General features: G+C 40.6%; 1 protein-coding gene across 7 annotated transcripts in view; it reads right to left on the reverse strand.

Annotated features, from left to right (window-relative positions):
• GRK3 (G protein-coupled receptor kinase 3) overlaps positions 1 to 20,556 on the reverse strand; it is a 154,768-nt gene that overhangs the window by 24,280 nt on the left and 109,932 nt on the right. For all 7 annotated transcript variants that reach the window (XM_049867062.1, XM_049867065.1, XM_049867063.1 and 4 more), the window contains 5 exons: positions 19,961 to 20,091; positions 17,422 to 17,516; positions 12,406 to 12,513; positions 2,612 to 2,678; positions 2,048 to 2,148 (listed from right to left, as the gene is read on the reverse strand). In XM_049867062.1, the coding sequence (XP_049723019.1) occupies positions 2,048 to 2,148; positions 2,612 to 2,678; positions 12,406 to 12,513; positions 17,422 to 17,516; positions 19,961 to 20,091 (502 nt within the window). The remainder of the gene's footprint in view (positions 1 to 2,047; positions 2,149 to 2,611; positions 2,679 to 12,405; positions 12,514 to 17,421; positions 17,517 to 19,960; positions 20,092 to 20,556) is intronic.

The following is a 20,556-nucleotide window of genomic DNA, read 5'->3' on the forward strand; positions in this document are numbered from 1 at the left end:
TGACCGCTCATTAGCAGCCAAGTGCTCTAACCACTGTGCAAGCAGACATTTTTTGACATGTAGGAAACCAGAAAGTTCACCTACCATACCCCCTCTCGGAAGAAGTTACTTGAGAATACTCTTTAGCAAAAAAAAATGGGGGGAATCTAGAAAAACAGAAGGCATGTGATCTAGTAATTGGCAGATTCAAACCAGGAGAGTAGAAAAGGGAGGTGTTGCCTGGCACGATGTTGATTAGGGGAGAATAGATAGGGCGCCCAGTCCTCATTGGAGTAGGTAGAATGAGTCCCCCGTGACAGACACATCAAGGAAAAAAAAAAAAAAAAAACCAACGAAAGGTCCACAGCTGTGATATTATCTTTAGGTATATGCATGTAAAAACAAAACAAACAAACAAAAGACAACTTTAGGTTCATCGCCAGGCTATGCAGAGAATGTGTAAGGAATGACATTGATGTTGCCATAATGAATACTCATTCGTTTGCCGCATTTGAAATGAACCTATGCCCAAAGCACAGAGGCTGATGATGGTGGCAGAATGGAGAGTAAATATTGTCACTTGACCATGTAAAATTTAAAATAAACATGACAGAAACTAGTCAGCGAGAGAGAAGAGTGTTGAAATGAAAGGCAGAAATGTTAAAACTCCCATCAAGTGGGGAGTTAAGAGATGCTGTTTACAGTTCGTGGAACAAGGCATAACTGGATAAGTGTATCATTTAAAGCAGCAAAAGGAGGCAAAAGAGGAACCAAAACTGGTGTTTTAATTCTTTTGAGAGGGTGGGGGACAGGGGAGGCTATAGAGAGAGTAATGGGTGAGCTAAGTCCTCACCTACCATAGCAGGAATAGATAATTTCTCAAACTGATAAATAAGGAAATGTGCATATAATCATATAATTTAGCTATATAATATACATATAGTATGTAGGTATGATATGTATAATACACACAAATACACGCTACTCTAAAAAACATACATAAGCATATATACATATATTCACAGAACCAAACCAGTTGCCGCTGAGTCAGTTCCGACTCATGGCGACCCCATGTGTGTCAGAGTAGAACTGTGCTCCAGAGGGTTTTCAATGGCCAATTTTTCAGAGGTAGATCACCAGGCCTTTCTTCAGAGGCAACTCTGGGTGGACTTGAACTGCCAACTTTTTGGTTAGCAGCCCAACACTTAATCATCTGCACCACCCAGGGACTCCACTTATATATGACACAAAGTTGTTTTTTTATGAGAAGCAAGCCTAGAGGTAGATAGAAAAGCAAAGGTAGGGAGAAGTAGGAGAAAAGCCTGTTACAAGCTGTTCTCTATAAACTTTCCAGATATTACTGGGGTTTGGGATTTTTTTGTTGTTAGGTGCCATCAAACCAACTTAGACTCATAGCAACCCATGTGACAGAGTAGAAATGCCCCATAGGGTTTCCTAGGCTGGAATCTTTACAATGGAAACCCTGGTGGTGTAGCAGTTAAGAGCTACATCTGCTAACCAAGAGGTTAGCAATTCAAATCCACCAGGTGCTCCTTGGAAACTCTACGGGGCAGTTCTACTCTGTTCTATAGGGTCACTATGAGTTGGAATTGACTTGATGGCAACTTTTTTTTTAAATCTTTACAGGAGCAGATCTCCAGGTCTTTTCTTCAGCAGAGCCGCTGGTGGGTTAGAACCCATGACCTTCCAGTAAGCAGCCAAGTGCTAATCACTGTACCACCAGGGCTCCTTGATCATAACGTTAAACTATCAAAATTACAACTGTTATCATTACTAAACTTAACCAAATGGAATATGAGATACAAGAATTCAGCTCCATCATCTACAAAGTAGATTTATCAAGTTAAAAAGTTAGAAACTTCTTCAACTGGCTAATTACAAAACATATAGGACAAAATACATATATTTCCCACGTGATTTTTTTTTCGCTTGAATCAAAACTGAGATTTCTAAGGACTAAAAGGATTATTACCAATATATTAAAAAAAAAAAAAAAACTGTTCCAATTTTAGAGTAAAGGTCCTGAAAGGTAGAAACAATAGCCTACCCGCCTCCACGACAGCCAAGTCGTTTGCTAACGTCTCGCTGAAGTAAGGCTTCCAAAAGGGACGTTAATTCGGGGGAGAACGTATCTGGAAGTTCCACATTCTGGGGAAGAGAAGAGCAAAATCTCAAAGACCCAATCCTGGCAACAATGCCTTCACACCCAACCAGACTTAAAAGTCGTTCCTTGGATAGGCATAGTATTCAGAATTGTAGATGTATCAAGAAATAATATTTACTCTAAAGAAAGAGAATTAGGTTATTAATCACTTTCTGAATCAATCAACAGGCTGGGGCTGGGTTCCTACTCTTCTGCACCTCAGTAATTTCTCCTTTTATTTGATTTCTCTGGTTTTGTTTAGTTTTCTCTATCTTTCGTATACTGTTTGGGAGGAGATCTTCACTTTGAACCTTGGCATCCATTTCCACTAATTCTTCCCTTAGAAATTCTTCTGGAAACTAGATCTTCACGTATTAATTTCAAAAAGCAATTTTTACACTGGTTATCATAGAATGAAAAATGGAAATTATTCTATCAATATAGTAAGAACATAATTTTAAATCTTACCACGGTGAGTGTCATTCGGTCTATTTCATGTTTATCTTTGGTTTTATGTTGTCTGAAAGGGCTGTGGCTGTAGAAGTAAAGAACACTCCATTAAAGCATGACATCAGGTAAGTTAACACATGCTACCCACTGACTAATATTTGAGTAAAGTATTATGTTCTGTCAGAGCCCTGGTGGCACAGTGGTTAAATGCTCAGCTGCTAACCAAAAGGTCAGCAGCTAGAATCCACCAGCTGCTCCTTGAAAATCCTATGGGGTAGTTCTACCCTGTCCTATAGGGTAGCTGTGAGTCAGAATTGATTAGATGGCAACGCGTTTGGTTGTTATTATCATCATGATCATGTTCTATTGCTGTTCACTTGAGACTACAGAAATACAAAAGCCATAAACACTGATCACTTCCAGAGAACAAGTGGGGATCAAATATACTAGGTCTTGAAAGAGCAAGACTTTAAATCTTATTTGAACTGCCTGATCCTTCATTTAAATGAAATTGTGACACTAAAATAAGCTTTTCTAATTAAGATATAATTAGAAAAAAATATATAATTCGTCAACAGTCATAAGAATGAAAGTCATTTACATAAAATTTATCTTATTCTACAAGAACCATGACTTCATCTACTCTGAGACCAGGAGAACTACCACTACTGACTATTCTAAAAAATCAGGGCCACAAGAGATGGACCCCGGTAGAATGGGAGAAAAACGTGGAACAGAACTGCAAACAACCCAAGGAGTGCTGATCAAACCAAAACCTTACTAAGGCTGTTAACCAAAAGAATGGAGGTTTGCATTAACCTGGAGGCACCTTGGAAGAAAACCTTAACGATCTACTTGCAAAAACCCTCTGCAGCCAGTTCTACTCTGACATACAAGGAGTTGCCAGTGAGTTAGAATCAAGTCCATGGAAACTTTTTTTAAATCAATTTTTTCCTCTGTAAAGTGGGATAATGCCACATACTTCACAGAAGTATAGAAAGAAACAATCAAAATAATGTATATGTGAGTCACCAGGACTATGCCAGTATCCAGCAGGCACCTAATAGAGCAGTTATTTCTGAGATTAATAAGGAAGTGATATTGCTTAAATAATTCTTACTTTTTACCATGTTGTTAGCACTCCAGGGAAGCTGGCTTTTAAAAGAAAACATCATTAAATGACACTATTAAACATGCAAATTAGAAAACCATGGCCTTATTTATTTGAACATTCAGGAAGGGATAGGTATATCATTGAGTGTTCTTATAGTGAGACCTGCTGGGAAAATGACTAATCCTACACATTTACTTATAAGGAATATATGACAATATCTGAGGTAAGAAATTTTGTGAAACATTTTACTGTTAACTCCGTACAATGGATTAGAATGTTGAACATACAAATCAACGAGACTTAAAAAAGACTGAAAATTCCACTTATCATAGCACTGCTATTTACTACCACTGGTCTGGCCATGGCCCTGAATTACTTAAGCTACGCACTGAGTCACCTCTTGAGGAGATAATTGTATGTCAGTACACTTATTGTCCTAAATATTTTCATTTTCTTTTTGTACAAGAGAGGGCGCTCTAATGCTTTATTTTCTTCCTTATCATGCAGTGAAGTACAACGTAATTTCCTTCTCTTGGAAGCATTCTTTTGTGGCGGGGGGAGGTCAAAACGTGGTGAATTAGGGTATGGGAGGCAGACAGATGGGTTGATGGAGGGTCCTATGGTTAAACGCCACATGCCAGGCAGAAGTGCTATTTTGGGTGCTAGGTGTATGAATACTTGTTAAAAACAAAAAAACAAACCTATTTCCATCGAGTATATTCTGACTCATAGCGGCCCCATGGGACACAGCAGAACTGCCCCGGAGGATTTCTAAGGCTGTAACAGACTGCCACTTCTTCCTTCCCTGGAAAGTCTGGTGTCTTGGAACTATCAATCTTTCAGTTAAAAGCCAAGTGCTTCACCACTGCACTACCAGGGCTCCTTATGAATACTTGTTACATCATTAAAAATAAATAAAAGCAGAAGGAAAAAAAAAAACCCAATAAGGTAAATTAGCACTAAGCAAGCAAATATTAGTCTTTAAGCTAGATTTTGATTGGAAATACTCCTTTCATCTTACTTGTTTCCAAGGAGGAAAAAGTACAATTACTGCATTTAAAAATCAAATAGAGTACAAAAAACAAACACTAGCAACTTATTGATTTGTTATTTGTAAGATATTATAATTGAAAATATATTTGTATCATTCTCTTTTATGCAAAATACACACATATATTAACATGCTTACAGCTCAAGAGAAAAGGAAAGTTTGTTAAGTCCTATTTAAACCTTAGTCTCTCTCCTAGCCAGTTAGCTGTTTCCACTCCACAATGTTCCTTAATGTAAATCAGTTGCCATTGAGTAGATTCTGACTCATGGCAACCCCATGTGTGTCAGAGTAGAACTGTGCTCCAGAGCGTTTTCAGTGGCCAGACTTTTCTTTTGAGGCACTTCTGGGAGGACTTGAACTTTCAGCCTTTTGGTTAGCAGCCTAGCATGTTAATCTCCTTAATCTATAAGAGGGGATTACGCACGACAACCTCCTTGCTTTTCGGCGAGTCCCTTTGATTCGGCTCCTGTGTGCACAGCCACCAGAGCCCACTCCTGCTCTTGATCTCTGGGCACTTTGCCCAATTGATGCCGGAAGGAAAGGGCTTGGCCTGACACTTGTAGAGAAGGACTGCTGTGTTCGGACAGAAATGCTCTGTGCTAAATTTAAAAAGTCTTTCATGAGACCAGAGGGAGGCTTGCAAGGGGGCCGGAGTTAAAGATAGTGATGCCAAAAACATTCCCAGCACGTGGGCCCTAGCGCTACAAATCCCACTTTATAAATACAACTTATTCTGTGTCTGACTCCGTAAGAAACCATGGGAAATGCTCTTCAGCTATTCAGTTCTAGGCTGCAGCGCTGAGAAGGCTTGGTCTTTCCAGTGAACATCTTGATACACATCTGCTTCCAATGTATCCTTGATTATTCTTTGTGAACAAAACCAAAGATTCTATTTCTATTTTGGAAAATGCCAGCAAAAACCTACAATAGTGATGATCTCCACTCTGAGGGAGGCACGTGGTGTGCACAGCCCCTGTGTGATCACAGCTGCTCCCTGATGCTGCCCCTTAAATAGGAGACAGCAACAGGCCTGTCGACAGCTCCCCACGTGGAGCCAAGCTGTCCGACAGCACAGGCAGCATTCTGACTGCATTAGGGAAGGGTGGTGGGAATAAAATTCACATGTGCAACGGTCAGCTGTAGCTTTCTGTGTGACAGACGGGGGAAGACCCGCAAACTTAGAAAATCCTTCAAGATGTGATAAATTATGGGGAAACACACACATGCACACACACATCGTTGCTGTGTTGTTGGGTGCTGTCATGTCGATTCTGACTCACAACGACCCGATAAGACAGAGTAGAACTGCCCCATAGGGATTCCTACACTGTAATCTTTACAGGAGCAAATCACCAAATCTTTTCTCCCACGGAGCCCTTGGTGGGTTCAAACCACTGACCTTTCAGTTAGCAGCTGAGCACTTAATCATTGCACCACCAGGATCCCTACATACACATTAAACCAAAACCAAGCCAAACCCATTGCCATTGAGTCAATTCTGACTTTTGGTTAGCAGTTGTAGCACTTAACCACTATACCACCAGGGTTTCCAAAAGCTCCTAGGTGAGGGGAAGACTGATGACAAGGATCTTCCCTCAGAGCCGACAGAGAGAGAAAGCCTTCCCCTGGAGCTGGCACCCTGAATTTGGACTTCTAATCTCAAAGACTGTGAGAGAATAAATTTCTGTTTGTTAAAGCCACCCACTTGTAGTATTTCTGTTATAGCAGCTCTAGATAACTAAGACAACATGGAAACTGAACAACACCCTGCTTAAAAACCACTGGGTAACAGAAGAAAATAAAAATGAAATAAAAAAATCCAAGAATCAAATGAGAATGAAAATGCAACATAGCAAAAACTTCAGGACACAGCAAGAGCAGTGCTCAGAGGTCAATAAATGCACACACCAAAAAATAGAACAGCCAAAACCAATACCTTACCCCTACAATTCTAACAAATAGAAAAAGAGCAGCAAAGGAAGCCCACAGTCACCAAAAGAAAGGAAACAATAAAGAGTAGAGCAGAAAAATGAAACAGAAAAAAAAAAAAAACATAGAATTAGAAAGACTAGAAGTTGGTTCTTTGCAAGGATCAACAAGATTAGAAGTTGGTTGTTTTAAAGGATCCATAAAAATCAACAAACCACTGGCTAACATGACAAAGGAAAAGAAGAAGATACAAATAAGCTAAATAAGAAATGAGATGGGTGACATCACAACAGAAACAACTGAAATAAAAAGGATCATAACAGAATACTATGAAGAGCTACACTCCAACAAATTTGAAAACCTAGAAGAAATGGACAAATTTCTAGAAACACACTACCTACCTAAACTAACACAAACTGAGGTAGAAAATTTGAACAAACCCATAATGAAAGAAGAAACTAAAGAGGTCATTAAGAAAAAAAAAAAACTTCCAGCAACAACAAAACCCCTGGCCCAGATGGCTTCACTGGAGAATTCTACCAAACATTCAGAGAACAGCTGACACCAATTCTACTCAAACTATTCCAGAACATAGAAAAGGATGGAATACTCCTGAATTCATTCTATGAAGCCAGCATAACCCTGATACCGAAGCCAGGCAAATACACTGTTAAAAAAGAAAACTATAGACCAATATCCCTCATGAATATAGACACAAAAATTCTCAACAAAATCCTAGCCTATGGAATTCAACAACATACCAAAAAAATAATATATCAGGATCAAGTGGGATTTATTCATTCATTCATTCATGTGCAAGAACGGTTCAACATTAGAAAATCAATCAACGTAACCCACCACATAAATAAAACAAAAAAGGAAAAGATCACGATCGTATCAATCGATGCAGAAAAGGCATTTGATAAAGTCCAACATCCATTTCTAATGAAAACTCTCAGTAAAATAGGAATAGAAGTAAAATAGGAATCCCTCAACATAATTAAGGGCACATATATAAAACAAACGGCCAACATTATTCTCAATGGAGACTGAAAGCATTCCACTTGAGAATGGGAACCAGACAAGGATGCCCTTTGTTACCACTATTATTCAATATTGTACTGGAAGTCCTAGCTAGAGCAATAAGGCAAGCAAAGGAAATAAAAGGCATCCAAATTGTAAGGAAGAAGTAAAACTACTCCTATTTGAAGATGATATGATCCTATACATACAAAATCCCAGAAATATTACAAGAAAGCTACTAGAACTAATAGAAGGATTCAGCAAAGTGTCAGGGAACAAGAGCAACATAAAAAGATCAGTCAGATTCCCCTACATTAGCAAGGAGAACTCTGAAAAGGAAATGAAGAAAACGATACTATTTATATAGCCCCCCAGAAGATAAAATACTTAGAAATAAATTTAACTCAATCCAAATTCTAAGAACATTCTTTAACAAGATGGAAGAACTAATCACCAACTTTATATGGGAAGGAAAGAGGCCCCAGATAAGCAAAACATTACTGAAGAAGAACAAAGTAGGAGGCCTCACACTTCCTGATCTCAGAACCTACTACACAGCCATGGTACTCAAAACACCCTGGTACTGGTACAATGACACATATCCCAATGGAACAGAATTGAGAACCCATAAGTAATCCATTCACCTATAGACAGTTGATTTTCAACAAAGGGTCAAAATCCATTAAATGGGGAAGAGGTAGTCTCTTTAACAAATGATGCTGGCAAAACTGGTTATCCATGTGCAGAAAAATGAAAACAGGGTCCATACCTCATACCATATACAAAAAATAACTTAAGATAGATCAAAGACCTAAATGTAAAACCTAAAACTATAAAGATTATAGAAGAAAAAATAGAGGCAAACTAAGGGCCCTAATTTATGATATAAATAGAATATAAACTATAACTAAAAATGTACAAACAGAAGATGATAAACTAGACAACTGGGACCTCCTAAACATTAAATACTTATGCACATGAAAAGACTTCTCCAAAGAGTAAAAAGACTACCTAAAGACCGGGGAAACATTGGCAATGGCATATCTGACAAGGGACTAACCTCTAAAATTTATAGACAACTTCAAAACCTCAACAACAAAAAGACAAACAACCCAACTAAAAAACAGGCAAAGGATGTGAACAGATACTTCACCAAAGAAGACATTCAGGCGGCCAACAAATATACAAAGAGATGCTTGCGAACATTAAAAAAATGCAAATTGAAACTACAATGAGATACCATCTCACCCTGGCAATAATGGCACTGATCAAAAAAAGAAAGCAACAAATGATGGCGAGGTTGTGGGGAGAATGGAACTCTCATACACCGCTGTTAGAAATGTAAAATGGTACAGCCGCTATGGAAAACAGTATGGCGCTTCCTTAAAAAGCTAGAAATAGAAATATCACATGAACCAGTAATACCACTCCTAGGTATATATCCTAGAGGAATAAGAGCCTTGACACTAATAGATATATGCACAGTCATGTTCACTGCAGCATTATTCACTATAGCAAAAAGATGGAAACAACCTAAGCATCCATCAATGGGTAAATGGATAGACAATCTGTGGTACATACATACAAGGGAATACTATGCAACATTAAAGAATAACATTGAATCCATGAAACATCTCACAACACAGGTGAACCTGGAGGATGTTATGCTGAATAAAATAAGTCAATCACAAAAGGAAAAATATTGTATGAGACCATCATTATAAAAAATCAAGAAACGGTTTACACACAGAAAGAAATGTTCCTTGATGGAAGCGGGAAGGAGGGCAAATCACTAACTAGATTGTAGACATGAATTAACTTTGGTGAAAGGAAAGACAATACACAATATGGAAGAAGTAAGCACAACATGACCAAGGCAAATGAAGACAAAGGAAGACACTGAGAGGTACGCGAGGGTAGTAGGCAACAACTATAAATATCATTACATATACAATCCTGCAGCAATAGTAACAGCAAATGGTAATTTACATGTGGATACACAGGTAGATAATGTAAGGTGAACAAATGTAGGAAGGTGTATGGGAGCACACCCAAGAGCACATATAGGTTTGGCAGTGAATATTTCTACATATGTATTTGAAAACTTCTTAGACATAACCAAACACCTCGTGGGACTGAATCACTGGACTTGAGAATTCAGGACCATGGTCTCAGGGGACATCTAGGTCAACTGGTATAACACAGTCCATAAAGACAACGTTTTACCCTGCCTTGGTGAGTAGTGTCTGGGGTCTTCAAAGCTTGTGAGCAGCCATCTAAGATACAATGGGTCTCTTCCCATCTGGAGCAAAGAAGAGTGAAGAAAACCAAAGACTCAAGGGAACAATTAGTCCAAAGGACTAATGGGCCACATGAAGCATGACCTACACTAGCCTGAGACCAGAAGAATTAGATGGTGCCTGGCTACTACTACCAACCACTCTGACTGGGATTACGATAGAAGGTCCTGGAGAGAGTGGGAGAAATATGTAGAATAAAATTCAAATTCATAAAAAAGATCAGACTTGCTAGTCTGATAAAGAGAGTGGTGGAACCCCTAAGACCCCTAAGGGTCTTAGACACCCCTCAAACAAGTACAGAATCCACTCCTGGAGATCACCTTTCAGCCAAACAATAGGCCTATGGTGAACAATAACACCTGTGAGGAATGTGCTCCTCAGGACAGTCAACCATAAGAGACCAAAAGGGCAGCATTTAACCAAAAGCAAAGTTCAGAAGGCTGGAAAGGACAGGAAAGAGGGGCGAATGGAAACAGGGAACCCAGGGAGGAATAGGGGAGGGTGCAAACACATTGAGGTGATTGCACCTATTATCATGAAACAAAATGTGTACAAACTGTTGAATGGGAAACTCATCGGCTCTGTAAACGTTCACATAAACCACAATAAAATGTTAAAAGAAAAAAAAAGGAAAATCTGAGGACCCCTGTGCTACAGAATAAACTACTCCACTGATCTACCAAAAAAAATAGTCTGTAAGTATGGACTCTGAGTCTTCAACCACATTGCCAAGGACAACGCTAAACAGAAGGGATCTAAAACAAAAGCTGGTGGCGTGCCTCTTCACCCACTCCCTGTGCATGCGGTTTCTCAACTGTGTATAAAAGAATGCTATTTAGGGAAATGGTTTTCTCTGTTTTGCATAAACTCTCTGATTAGGTCAGCTAGTCTGATGACATGAATTAAGGCCATCCAGACTCCACAAACACAATAATTTAATTAAGGAATACCAGGACCTGGCTTTCTAGGCAATAATACAATTTTGATTCCCTATTCCCGAGTGAATAGTGAGCAGCGAACAACTGGATCCTCACAGCCCTGGGGAATTGGCGTGGGTGTGTGGAGCCGAGTTTCTTTTGGGGAAGATAGGGAATTCAGCCTCTCTCTGGAATGTGCTAGACATAATATGAAGACCCAGTGGTGCTCAAGTCTGCTTTCTGATGGAAAAGTGACTAACTTAGCAAACTGACAGGATTGCGTGCATAGGAGAAATACTAAAGGGAAAAGTCTTGACTAGGAAATTTTCATGAGAAGTATTTTTTGTATCTTCGTGAGGAAGAAAATCAAAAACATATTTTAAAAACTTAAAGATTCTCTTTAAAAATATCTTAAATTACGGGAAACATTAATATAATTGTTAAGTGCTCAATTTTAGAACATATTTGAGAGTGTTCTGGTTTCATAATCTTTTCTACTCTATTTCATCATATTTGGTAGTTTAGAACCAGAGTCAAGTATAATATTAGCTATAAAAAATAAACAAGTTAATTTCCATGTGTTTACATACAAATACAAACTTTTCAAATGCATTTACTTTGGATCTCCATTCTTTTTTGTAACCGTCAAAACGCCTCACAAGACAATCACTTGTAATTAATTTCTAGGGGAAAAAATTGCCCTACCCTCTTTGATTACCCACATTTTAAAACAATACTTAACTCTCAGAGTGGCTTATCAATGGACATATTTCAAAGCAGTCCTATTCTAGGTTTAAAGTGCAATAATTCCTACATGGCATGGGACAAAAAAGAAGCCCTGGTGGCACAATGGTTAAGCGCTCGGCTGCTAATCAAAAGGTCAGTGATTCCAACTCCCTAGCTGCTCCACGGGAGAAAAGACCTGGCGATCTGTTCCCATAAAAATTACAGCCGAGGAGACCATATGGGGCAGTTCTATCCTGTTCTATAGGGTCACTATGAGTTGGAATCAACCAGACAACACACAACAACAACACAGAACAAAAATACTAAACCACAGGGTTTTTAACTATAAGCTTTTGGGAAACAAACTCTTAATTTTATAAGACAGAAAGAATCAGTTAATCGTCTAGATTAACAGGTGGCTTAAGGATCACTGTATGATTTAAAATACTATTTAAAAAAAAACAACACATTTGCCATTCAGTTGATCCGGACTCAGAGCAACCCCACATATGTCAGAATTGAACTGGGCTCCATGGGGTTTTCAATGTTTGACTTTTGGGAAGCAGACTGCCAGGCCTTTCTTCTGAGGCACCTGTGGGTGGACTCGAACCTCCAACCTTTTGGTTAGCAGCCGAATGCATTACCTGTTTGTACCACCCAAGGACCTCAAACTATAGTAATTTCTAAATATTATAGATTTCGACCCTAATCCATGCCATGATGATGACACTGAAAGGGCCCACTTCACTCACCCTCTCAGAAGCTTGAAGAGCATGCAGCCCAGGGAGAACCAGTCAGCACTGCTGTCGTATGCCGTGCCCTTCTGCAGCACCTCAGGAGCCATGTACCCGTGGGTGCCACTAGGGAGAAGAAAGCACACACGTAGTTATCAGAGCATGTCCATTTAGAGCAACAGTTCTCAAAGAGGCTCTGGCATCATTCACTAAATGGCGGCAACTGTCAACAAGGAGAGGGGACAGATGTCTTCAACACAAACGTGATTCATCGCACGGCTGATGGGAAAACCATCTTTTCTGCCTTAATTAGTATATGAATTAGTATAAATGAATTACCTTACGAAATAAATATAAAACACGCCAGCTCCATAGTCTAGGAGTTGAATTCTGAATCTCATTAGTCCTTCTTTGCTAGGGCAATGAAGAGCGGACCATCTCCTGCCCCTTCAAGAGCTCTTGTGTAGACACGTGTGGGGATGGAGAAGGCGGAGGGGGGGAAGGGGGAGGGAAAGGACGGCAAACTGGTTCCTCCACCACAGCGCTCTGAACCTTGGAGACACAGGGGCATCCATTCCCAGCTGGTGGTGCCACCGTCCTGTGCTGGGCACCTGATCTTGCAGGTGCTAGTGGTGTAGGCTATTTCCTTAAGTCACAGTCAGTGAACACACCCCAGGGGAGTAGGCAAGGAGTATGAGCACAAACGACAAGCGGATACCATGCGTGGTGGAGAAGCCATACTGGCCAGAAGAGCCAGTGAAGCAAATGTGAAGATGATTTTCAGGGAGCTGAGAAAATGACTTGGGAGGGCAACCATTTTATGCATACTGTGCACTGTCTGCACCTTCAAAGAGCTGCCAGTTCTACTACTCTCCAGCCTTCCTTGAAAAGTTGAGCATGCAGGGCTCCATCTTGAAGGGCGAGTGGTGGCTCATCGGGGACTTTGAAAGACAAAGCGGGAAAGGGTCTCTGCAGAAGCTCTTTGCTGTACACCCTCCCACCTCTCCGCCCTTCACTGACTTTTTTCATCAGTGAAATAGGAAATAAAATAACAGCTCTCACACAGGGGTGCTGAGCTTATACAATCACGGGTTCTGGCCAGCAAAATGCTAACACCTTTATCACTATCTCCCAGATTCTGTAGGAAAAGAAAAGGAGGTTTTCATGTTCACATTCGTGAAATATGTAGTGGGCTCAGAATAGTGCTGGCATACAGGATGAATTCAATCTGTGTTAGGGATTTCTATCTCTAGTCTTATTATAATCATCTTCAACGTACTTAGGCTCAGAAGCAGTGATAATATGCTCCAAAAAATGATCCTGGATCATTAACAACAACAACAACAAAATCATGTTGGGCCCAGTATAAGAGGTTTAAGAGGTATATTTTGAAAGGTGTCGTCAAACAGTGAAAATGGGTACTGGTCCATCTAGGCAGACCCAGCTCTCCAAAAAGCCCACCTTCCAGGTGTTGATGGTCACACAACATGATGACTGGAATTAATGTCACTGCATTGTACATGTAAAAAAATGCCAAAATGGCAAATATTTTGTTTTATATGGGTGTGTATTTCTTTGTTCTTAATTGCCATCAGTTGAATTGACTCATGGCGACCCCACGTGTGCAGGACTAGAACTCTGCTCCACAGGGTTTTCAAGGTTCTGATTTTTCAGAAGCAGATCGCCAGGTCCTTCAAGGTACCTCTGAGTGCTTTCAGCTAGTAAGCAAGCTCTTAACCATTCCTGCCACCCAGGGGAAAGTGTGTGTGCGTGTTTACCACACACACACAAAAAAAAAACAGTAAAAAAGAAGTCGTTCTGCCATCCAGAATTCAGTTTTACTGTGTGAGGTTAACAAGCCATGCTGTGAGAGCATCAGGTTTCTCGGAGGGGCATCCAATATTCCTGGGGAAGGTTTACTGTCAGTGTTGCCTGGAGAGACCTCTGCGGTGAGCTTTTCAACTCTGCGGTTCTGTAATTGTCAGGACCACAACAAAGCTCTGGAAGGGAAATCAATCTGCAAGGATAAACAAACCAAATGAATGTAGATCATTCTCTATGCTTACTCTGGACACAAAGAAAGCAGGCACATTGGTCCGTCGGCCGCTCTGTGGTTTTCTGACAGCGCCGCACGGCAGCTCTACCCATGCTTCCTGACTCACACTGCTAGGGCGTCCCACTACTGTTGGTGCTCAGGACATACTGGGACATTTTACATTTACATTAACTGCGACAGGAGACATGGCTTAGTATTCATAGACAAAATAGGCTAGGATTCGAATGAGTCACTGACAATCTGCTCAACTCAAAGTTTTCCTTTTTCTCCCTACTCCACAGTTAATTTTTAGTTTGCAATACCTTGTGATCCCGTCCTTAAATGAATTGAGTTAGGAACCTCGACTACGATACTGCTTTGTAGATGGGCTGGCCCAGGGTCACAGCTGCAGTTCAAAAAAAGACTTGTTGCAACCAAGCTGAGGGTAAAATTCTGGCTGAAACTGCCTAAGTCTAGTCCTACAGAGATCATTTCAAGGCCTTGGGGAGCTCACCTGCATCGTGTAAAGAGCACGGGCTTGGGAACCGGACAACCGAACTGTGATTCCAGCCCCACAATGTGCTAGCCATTTGACTTCGTTCAAATTACCAAATTTTTCTGAATCTTCATTTTCATATGAGAAAAAGTGAATAATAACACTTATAACTATGGGGTTTCTGGGGCAATACGTAATGACATATTCAAAGCACCTCATTAAGCATCCCTAGGATGTAGTTGATAATCAACTAATACAACAATGAATGTGGCTGTGGCTACTGTCCCTACCCCTCCAACGTAGGCACCTGCACGTAGGGGTGTGTGTGCACACACGCATGCACACACATACCACACACGGCACTTCATGGACACAGTTCATGGACTGTGAGTTCCAAGAGATCAGGGGTCAGCTCTGCTTATTCACTGCTATCACCAATTCCCAAAACACAACAGATGTTCACTAAATCCTTGACAAATTCATTAACTAGTTGACTTAACCCTCACAACTACCACTAAGGCAAATACCATACTTATCTCCTCTTCACAGCAAAGAAGAATGAGGTTTACATTCTCATTCTCGAATGTGGAGTCTTTGAAGGTGGATTCAACCCCAGGTCTGTTGACTCCCAAGTCTTTGCTCTTAGCTACCGAACACCTCCTTTATTTAAAAATAAAGTATTTCATTGTGCATTTATCCTTTTCAAATAGTGGCTTCACTTACTATCCTTTAAGTATGGACAGCGGCCTTCTCAACCCTATCCCACTAAAGATGCTCTTCAAACACTGTGCTTTCCAGAGCAGGGTAGCAGCCCACCTTTCAGAGCTGACCTGTGAGTTACAGGGAGAAGCAGGCTGGGCCTTAGACATAAATAACCCCGTATCTGAAAGTTAATTCCTTTGGAAGATTAATTTTTATGAACTCTTAGACTCATATTTAGTTGTGACTATACCAAATTGAAATTACCATACCAAATAGCTGTGGCATTAAAAATTCAAATGGCTCTCTTAAAACTGTCTGATGAACTCCCTGGGAGAAGCTTAGATAACCACAGGCTCTGGCCTGATAATTGTAAAGTGCTAGCAAAATGCTAATGCTTTTATCACCACCTCCCAGATTCTGTAGGAAAAGAGAAGTCTGTTTACAGCAATGGGGCTACTCACTATTAGCATTTGATCAGAGCTTTCAAAGGCATTCTGTTTTAACGCAGCCCCTCATAAAGTACTGCAATTCTGAACCACTTTACTTCAAGTTACACAACAAGAAAGGCCTGTAGTTATTTTCTGCATGGATGCATGAAATGAGACCCCTGGGAGTTCCTTCGAAACCATTTGACACGGAGACGGACGTCAAGTCAGGACGTACAATAAAAATGTTAAGATCTGGCGCTAAAAAGAAAAAGTGAAATGAGGGAGGAACAACTCAGAAAGGGAGCGCAAGAATGGTTGAACAACTCAAAGAATGTAATCACTGTCACTAAATTATACATGTAGAAACTGTTGAATTGATATATGTTTTGCTGTGTATATTCTCAACAACAAAATAAATTAAATTTAAAAAATATATATGTAAAAAAAGGAAGTAAAGCCAAAGTCATCTGTGTTTCCCAAACTGCTCCCATGCCCATACTTTCCACCCCGATAAACTGACGCCAACGCAGCAGAAACTAAAGCCAGCGCATGTTTTGTTCTGTTTCTGCAGACCCCTGGGAGAGCCATCTCACATTCCTCCTGTCCTGTTAACAACCCCGGGTGTCAGGGAAGTCCTCAGGCCAGGATCGACATGCACCAGCCAGACACTGAACCTCAGAGCAGTTCAGTGTTCCTGATGTACAAGGTGGCTGGATGAGTGCTGTGGTCTCGGGGCACTAACTTCACATGGTCATTTAGAGGGGAGATGTCATGCCCAAATCTAACAATATGACCCAAGTTACAAGCTTGAAGTGCCAGTAGATGATCTGTTTGCTTAATAAAATAATGAAGATTTCTAATTGCTGTTCCCTCTGGAAAAAAAAAAAAAAAATGCAGCTTTGAGAAAGAAGGAAGAGGATATGTACAGTGAACCGTGGCCCTAACAGCTTTCCTGGGAGATCCCTATGTAGCCAGCTTACTTGGCACAGAGGCTCTTCCATGAATCCTCCTAACAACTTGGGAGGGTTTACTATTATTATTATCCCCACTTTATAGATGAAGAGACTGAGGGTCAAATATGTTAACTGACTGACTTTTAGGGTCCCACACCCAACAAGAACCGCCTTGCCCCCAAGCAGGTCCAGGTACCCTGTGGGTGCGTCCCTGCTCTGTGCAGATACTGGGGCAGAAAGCACACCACTCGTATCAACTCCCCACCACCTGTGGTGCAGGATCTTGCCCTGACCCAGTTTCATCACAAAAATCCTTGCTGACCAGAGAAGAGATAGGGAGCAAAAGGCAAGAGCAGGCCTGACAAAATCAGTGAGTCACACCAGAGAAACAATACTGAGCAGGTCAGAGGCACTACTTACACACTCGCATGCGGCTTCTTCTTGGAAAAATCACAGGCAAGACCGAGATCTGATATCCTTACGTGGCCGTGTTCATCCAGGAGGATATTTGCAGGCTGTGTGGGAAGAAAGAAAAGTCCCCAAAATGTCACAGGGGCTCTGAGAACGTCTAAAGCTATAGACACTTGACATTTATCATTATTTTGTCATAGTTTGTTCTCAAAATTAATCATAACATAATAGCGCCATATTGGAGACCTGGTGGCACAGGAGTTAAGAGCTCACCTGCTAATGAAAAGTTCAGCAGTTTGAATCCACCAGCCACTCCCTGGAAACCCTATGTGGCAGTTCTACTCTGTCCTATAGGGTGGCTATGAGTCGGAATCAACTCGACGGCAAAGGGTTAGCATCACATCAAAGTAGGACATGATACTGAGAATAATATCTTTAATGTTCCCTTCAGAAAGAAAAGGGGTAATGACAGAGGCAAAAGGATTTTACTCCTTAGAAAATGAAACACAGGGGCGGTAGCACTGGAGGGTTATGATCACAGTTCAGCAGAGTGAAAGCATCTCCTTCTCACTGTACCACGAAATGCAATACCGAGACCAATGTGGCTCTCTGGATGGGGAGGGAGTTCACCAGCTTCTTGGTTTATGTGAACCGTGAGGACTTCTGAGGAGAAAGCCACAGAAGCAAAGAGCAGAAAGGAATCTTGAAAAAGTGTACAAATACTTGACCTAAGAAAACAAAATATTCCACGGTGCTACACTAATTCTGATAAATGTCATTTCTGTTTATTAGTATATCATCAACATAGGGCCCTACCAAATGACCAGATGTGATTTTGACCACAACTCTGATGAAATGTATCCATTAAGATTAGATTTCGTCAGGCTAACCATGGAAAACGAAGCTCCTCTCCCCAATATATATCGAATTACACTTGTCTTAATTTTATTTTTTCTGCTATTGTTTGGCTTGAAACAAAAATAATGGCATGCTATTACAAAACTGAAGCAGGAATAATCGTGAGTAGAATTAAGTTTGAATAGAAATTGGATAATACCAGTACCTACTAAATAGCTTAGAAAACAAAAACACAGCATAAAAATGATTAGAAACCGGTTATAGATTTAAATTAAAATGTACTGCAACAGCCCTTCATGGGCCTTTATCATGTGGTTTATTCTACCACAAAACCCACGTGAGGAAATAAAATGTCGCGAGCTAACCAATGTCTCATTTTTTCTAGTTCAACAAAATACATTTTTTCTTCTTGAAGCTCATAAGAAAACTTAGGGAAAAATTCCTCATAATTACAGAAAACTTTAACATTTTATGACGAAAAAGATACTCTCTAATATGCTTGAAAATAAAAAAAAATATTTTAGATTCTTAGCACACACCTTGAAAAGCTAAAGATATCGTTAGAGAAAGGAACGCAATCTGTACTTTCTATTTCTAGTTGGTTGCTGTGGGATCATTTAAGAAGGAATCTAAAACAGCAGGAATCTGAAACACATATTCTGGAATCTTCTCATCCAATTGGGAAATTGTCACTCCTACCATTTTTCTTCTTATTACTTACACAATTACGTATTTGCGTAATCATGTCTATAATTTGTCATGCTCTCTTTTATCTCTGTTCCCATCTTCAGATTGTTGGCAATACAGCTAGTTGAGTGTCGCCCACAGACAGAGTGAGCCAGCTCCTACCTCCCTCATTAACGGAGAACCCAGGACCAAGCACCATGGTCTGGAATGGAAAAATTCAGAATAGTCCTATTTCATTATTTTCCATTCCAGTGAGCTTTTAAAGTGAATAGAAATGGAAACCGAAGCATAGCAGTTGGGGGGATATGTAGTCTGCAGTTCTGAAAATCTATTAGTGATTTCTAAGGCCATCTCAAAACAATGGGAAATGACATTGAGCGTGGCTTTTGGAGAAAATTTTGCAGGCTGATCAGCAACTCATCCCCTAGGTGCCTTGCCTCAGATAAGTCCCATCTCAGCTCTTCTATGTCTTGGATCACCAGCTTACATTGCTGTTGCTGGGCGCTGTGGAGTCAGCTCTGACTCATGGCAACAGAAGGAAGTGTTGCCTGCACCAGGGTAAAATACATGCTCTTCTCCTGTTCATTTTTGTACATTTCCCAGTTCTAACACCAAAAAAAAAAAAAAAACACCAAGCCACGGCCAAATCAGTTACCTAGTGGACATCAAGTGAATTACAATTATAAAATGTGGCACCAAAAACCGCCTACCCAACTTTTCATTAAGGAATCAATGAAAAGCTTGCATTTAGTATATGTGTTGTGGCAGGCACTGTATCTTTAGTCACTGTGGTTATAATGATGACCAGGATGGACAGTGGTTCTGCCCCCGCGACCTTTACAGTCTAGAAGAAGGGACAGTTACCATACAGATACAATGACTCCATCAGGGCTGAGACAAGGGCGAGGAGGAAATGATAGCACATGATGAAAGAACAGAGTCATTATCACGACACCTACTGCGCAGGGTGAGTAAGCAGAATGGGTTCGTGAACTCTCCTTACCTTCAAATCTCTGTAAACAACGAACCGATTGTGCATGTGCTCCAGCCCTAGGATGATTTCAGTGGCATAAAACCGCATCTCCTTCTCAGAAAACACCCCGTGCTGTGAAAGGTGATAGTGCAGATCACCTCCTGAAACCAGAGATTCAGAAGTTAACGCAAAACAAGGTGTTGTTTTTTTAAATTTTATTGTGCTTTAAGTGAAAGTTTACAAATCAAGATAGTGTCTCATACAAAAACTTATACACACTTTGCTATGTACTCCTAGTTGCTCTCCCCTAATGAGACAGTACACTCCTTCCCTCTACTCTCTATTCCCATGTCCTTTCAGCCAGCTTCTGTCCCCCTCTGCCTTCTCATCTCCCCTCCAGACAGGAGCTGCCCACAGAGTCTCATGTGTCTACTTGATCCAAGAAGCTCACTCCTCACCAGTATCATTTTCTATCCCATAGTCCAGTTCAATCCCTGTCTGAAGAGTTGGCTTTGGGAATGGTTCCAGTCTTGGGATAACAGGAGGTCTGGGGACCATGACCTCCAGGGTCCCTCTAGTCTCAGTCAGACCATTAAGTCTGGTCTTTTTACAAGAATTTGAGATCT

Source organism: Elephas maximus, chromosome 22, assembly GCF_024166365.1.
Source record: "Elephas maximus indicus isolate mEleMax1 chromosome 22, mEleMax1 primary haplotype, whole genome shotgun sequence".
Lineage (NCBI taxonomy): Eukaryota > Metazoa > Chordata > Mammalia > Proboscidea > Elephantidae > Elephas > Elephas maximus.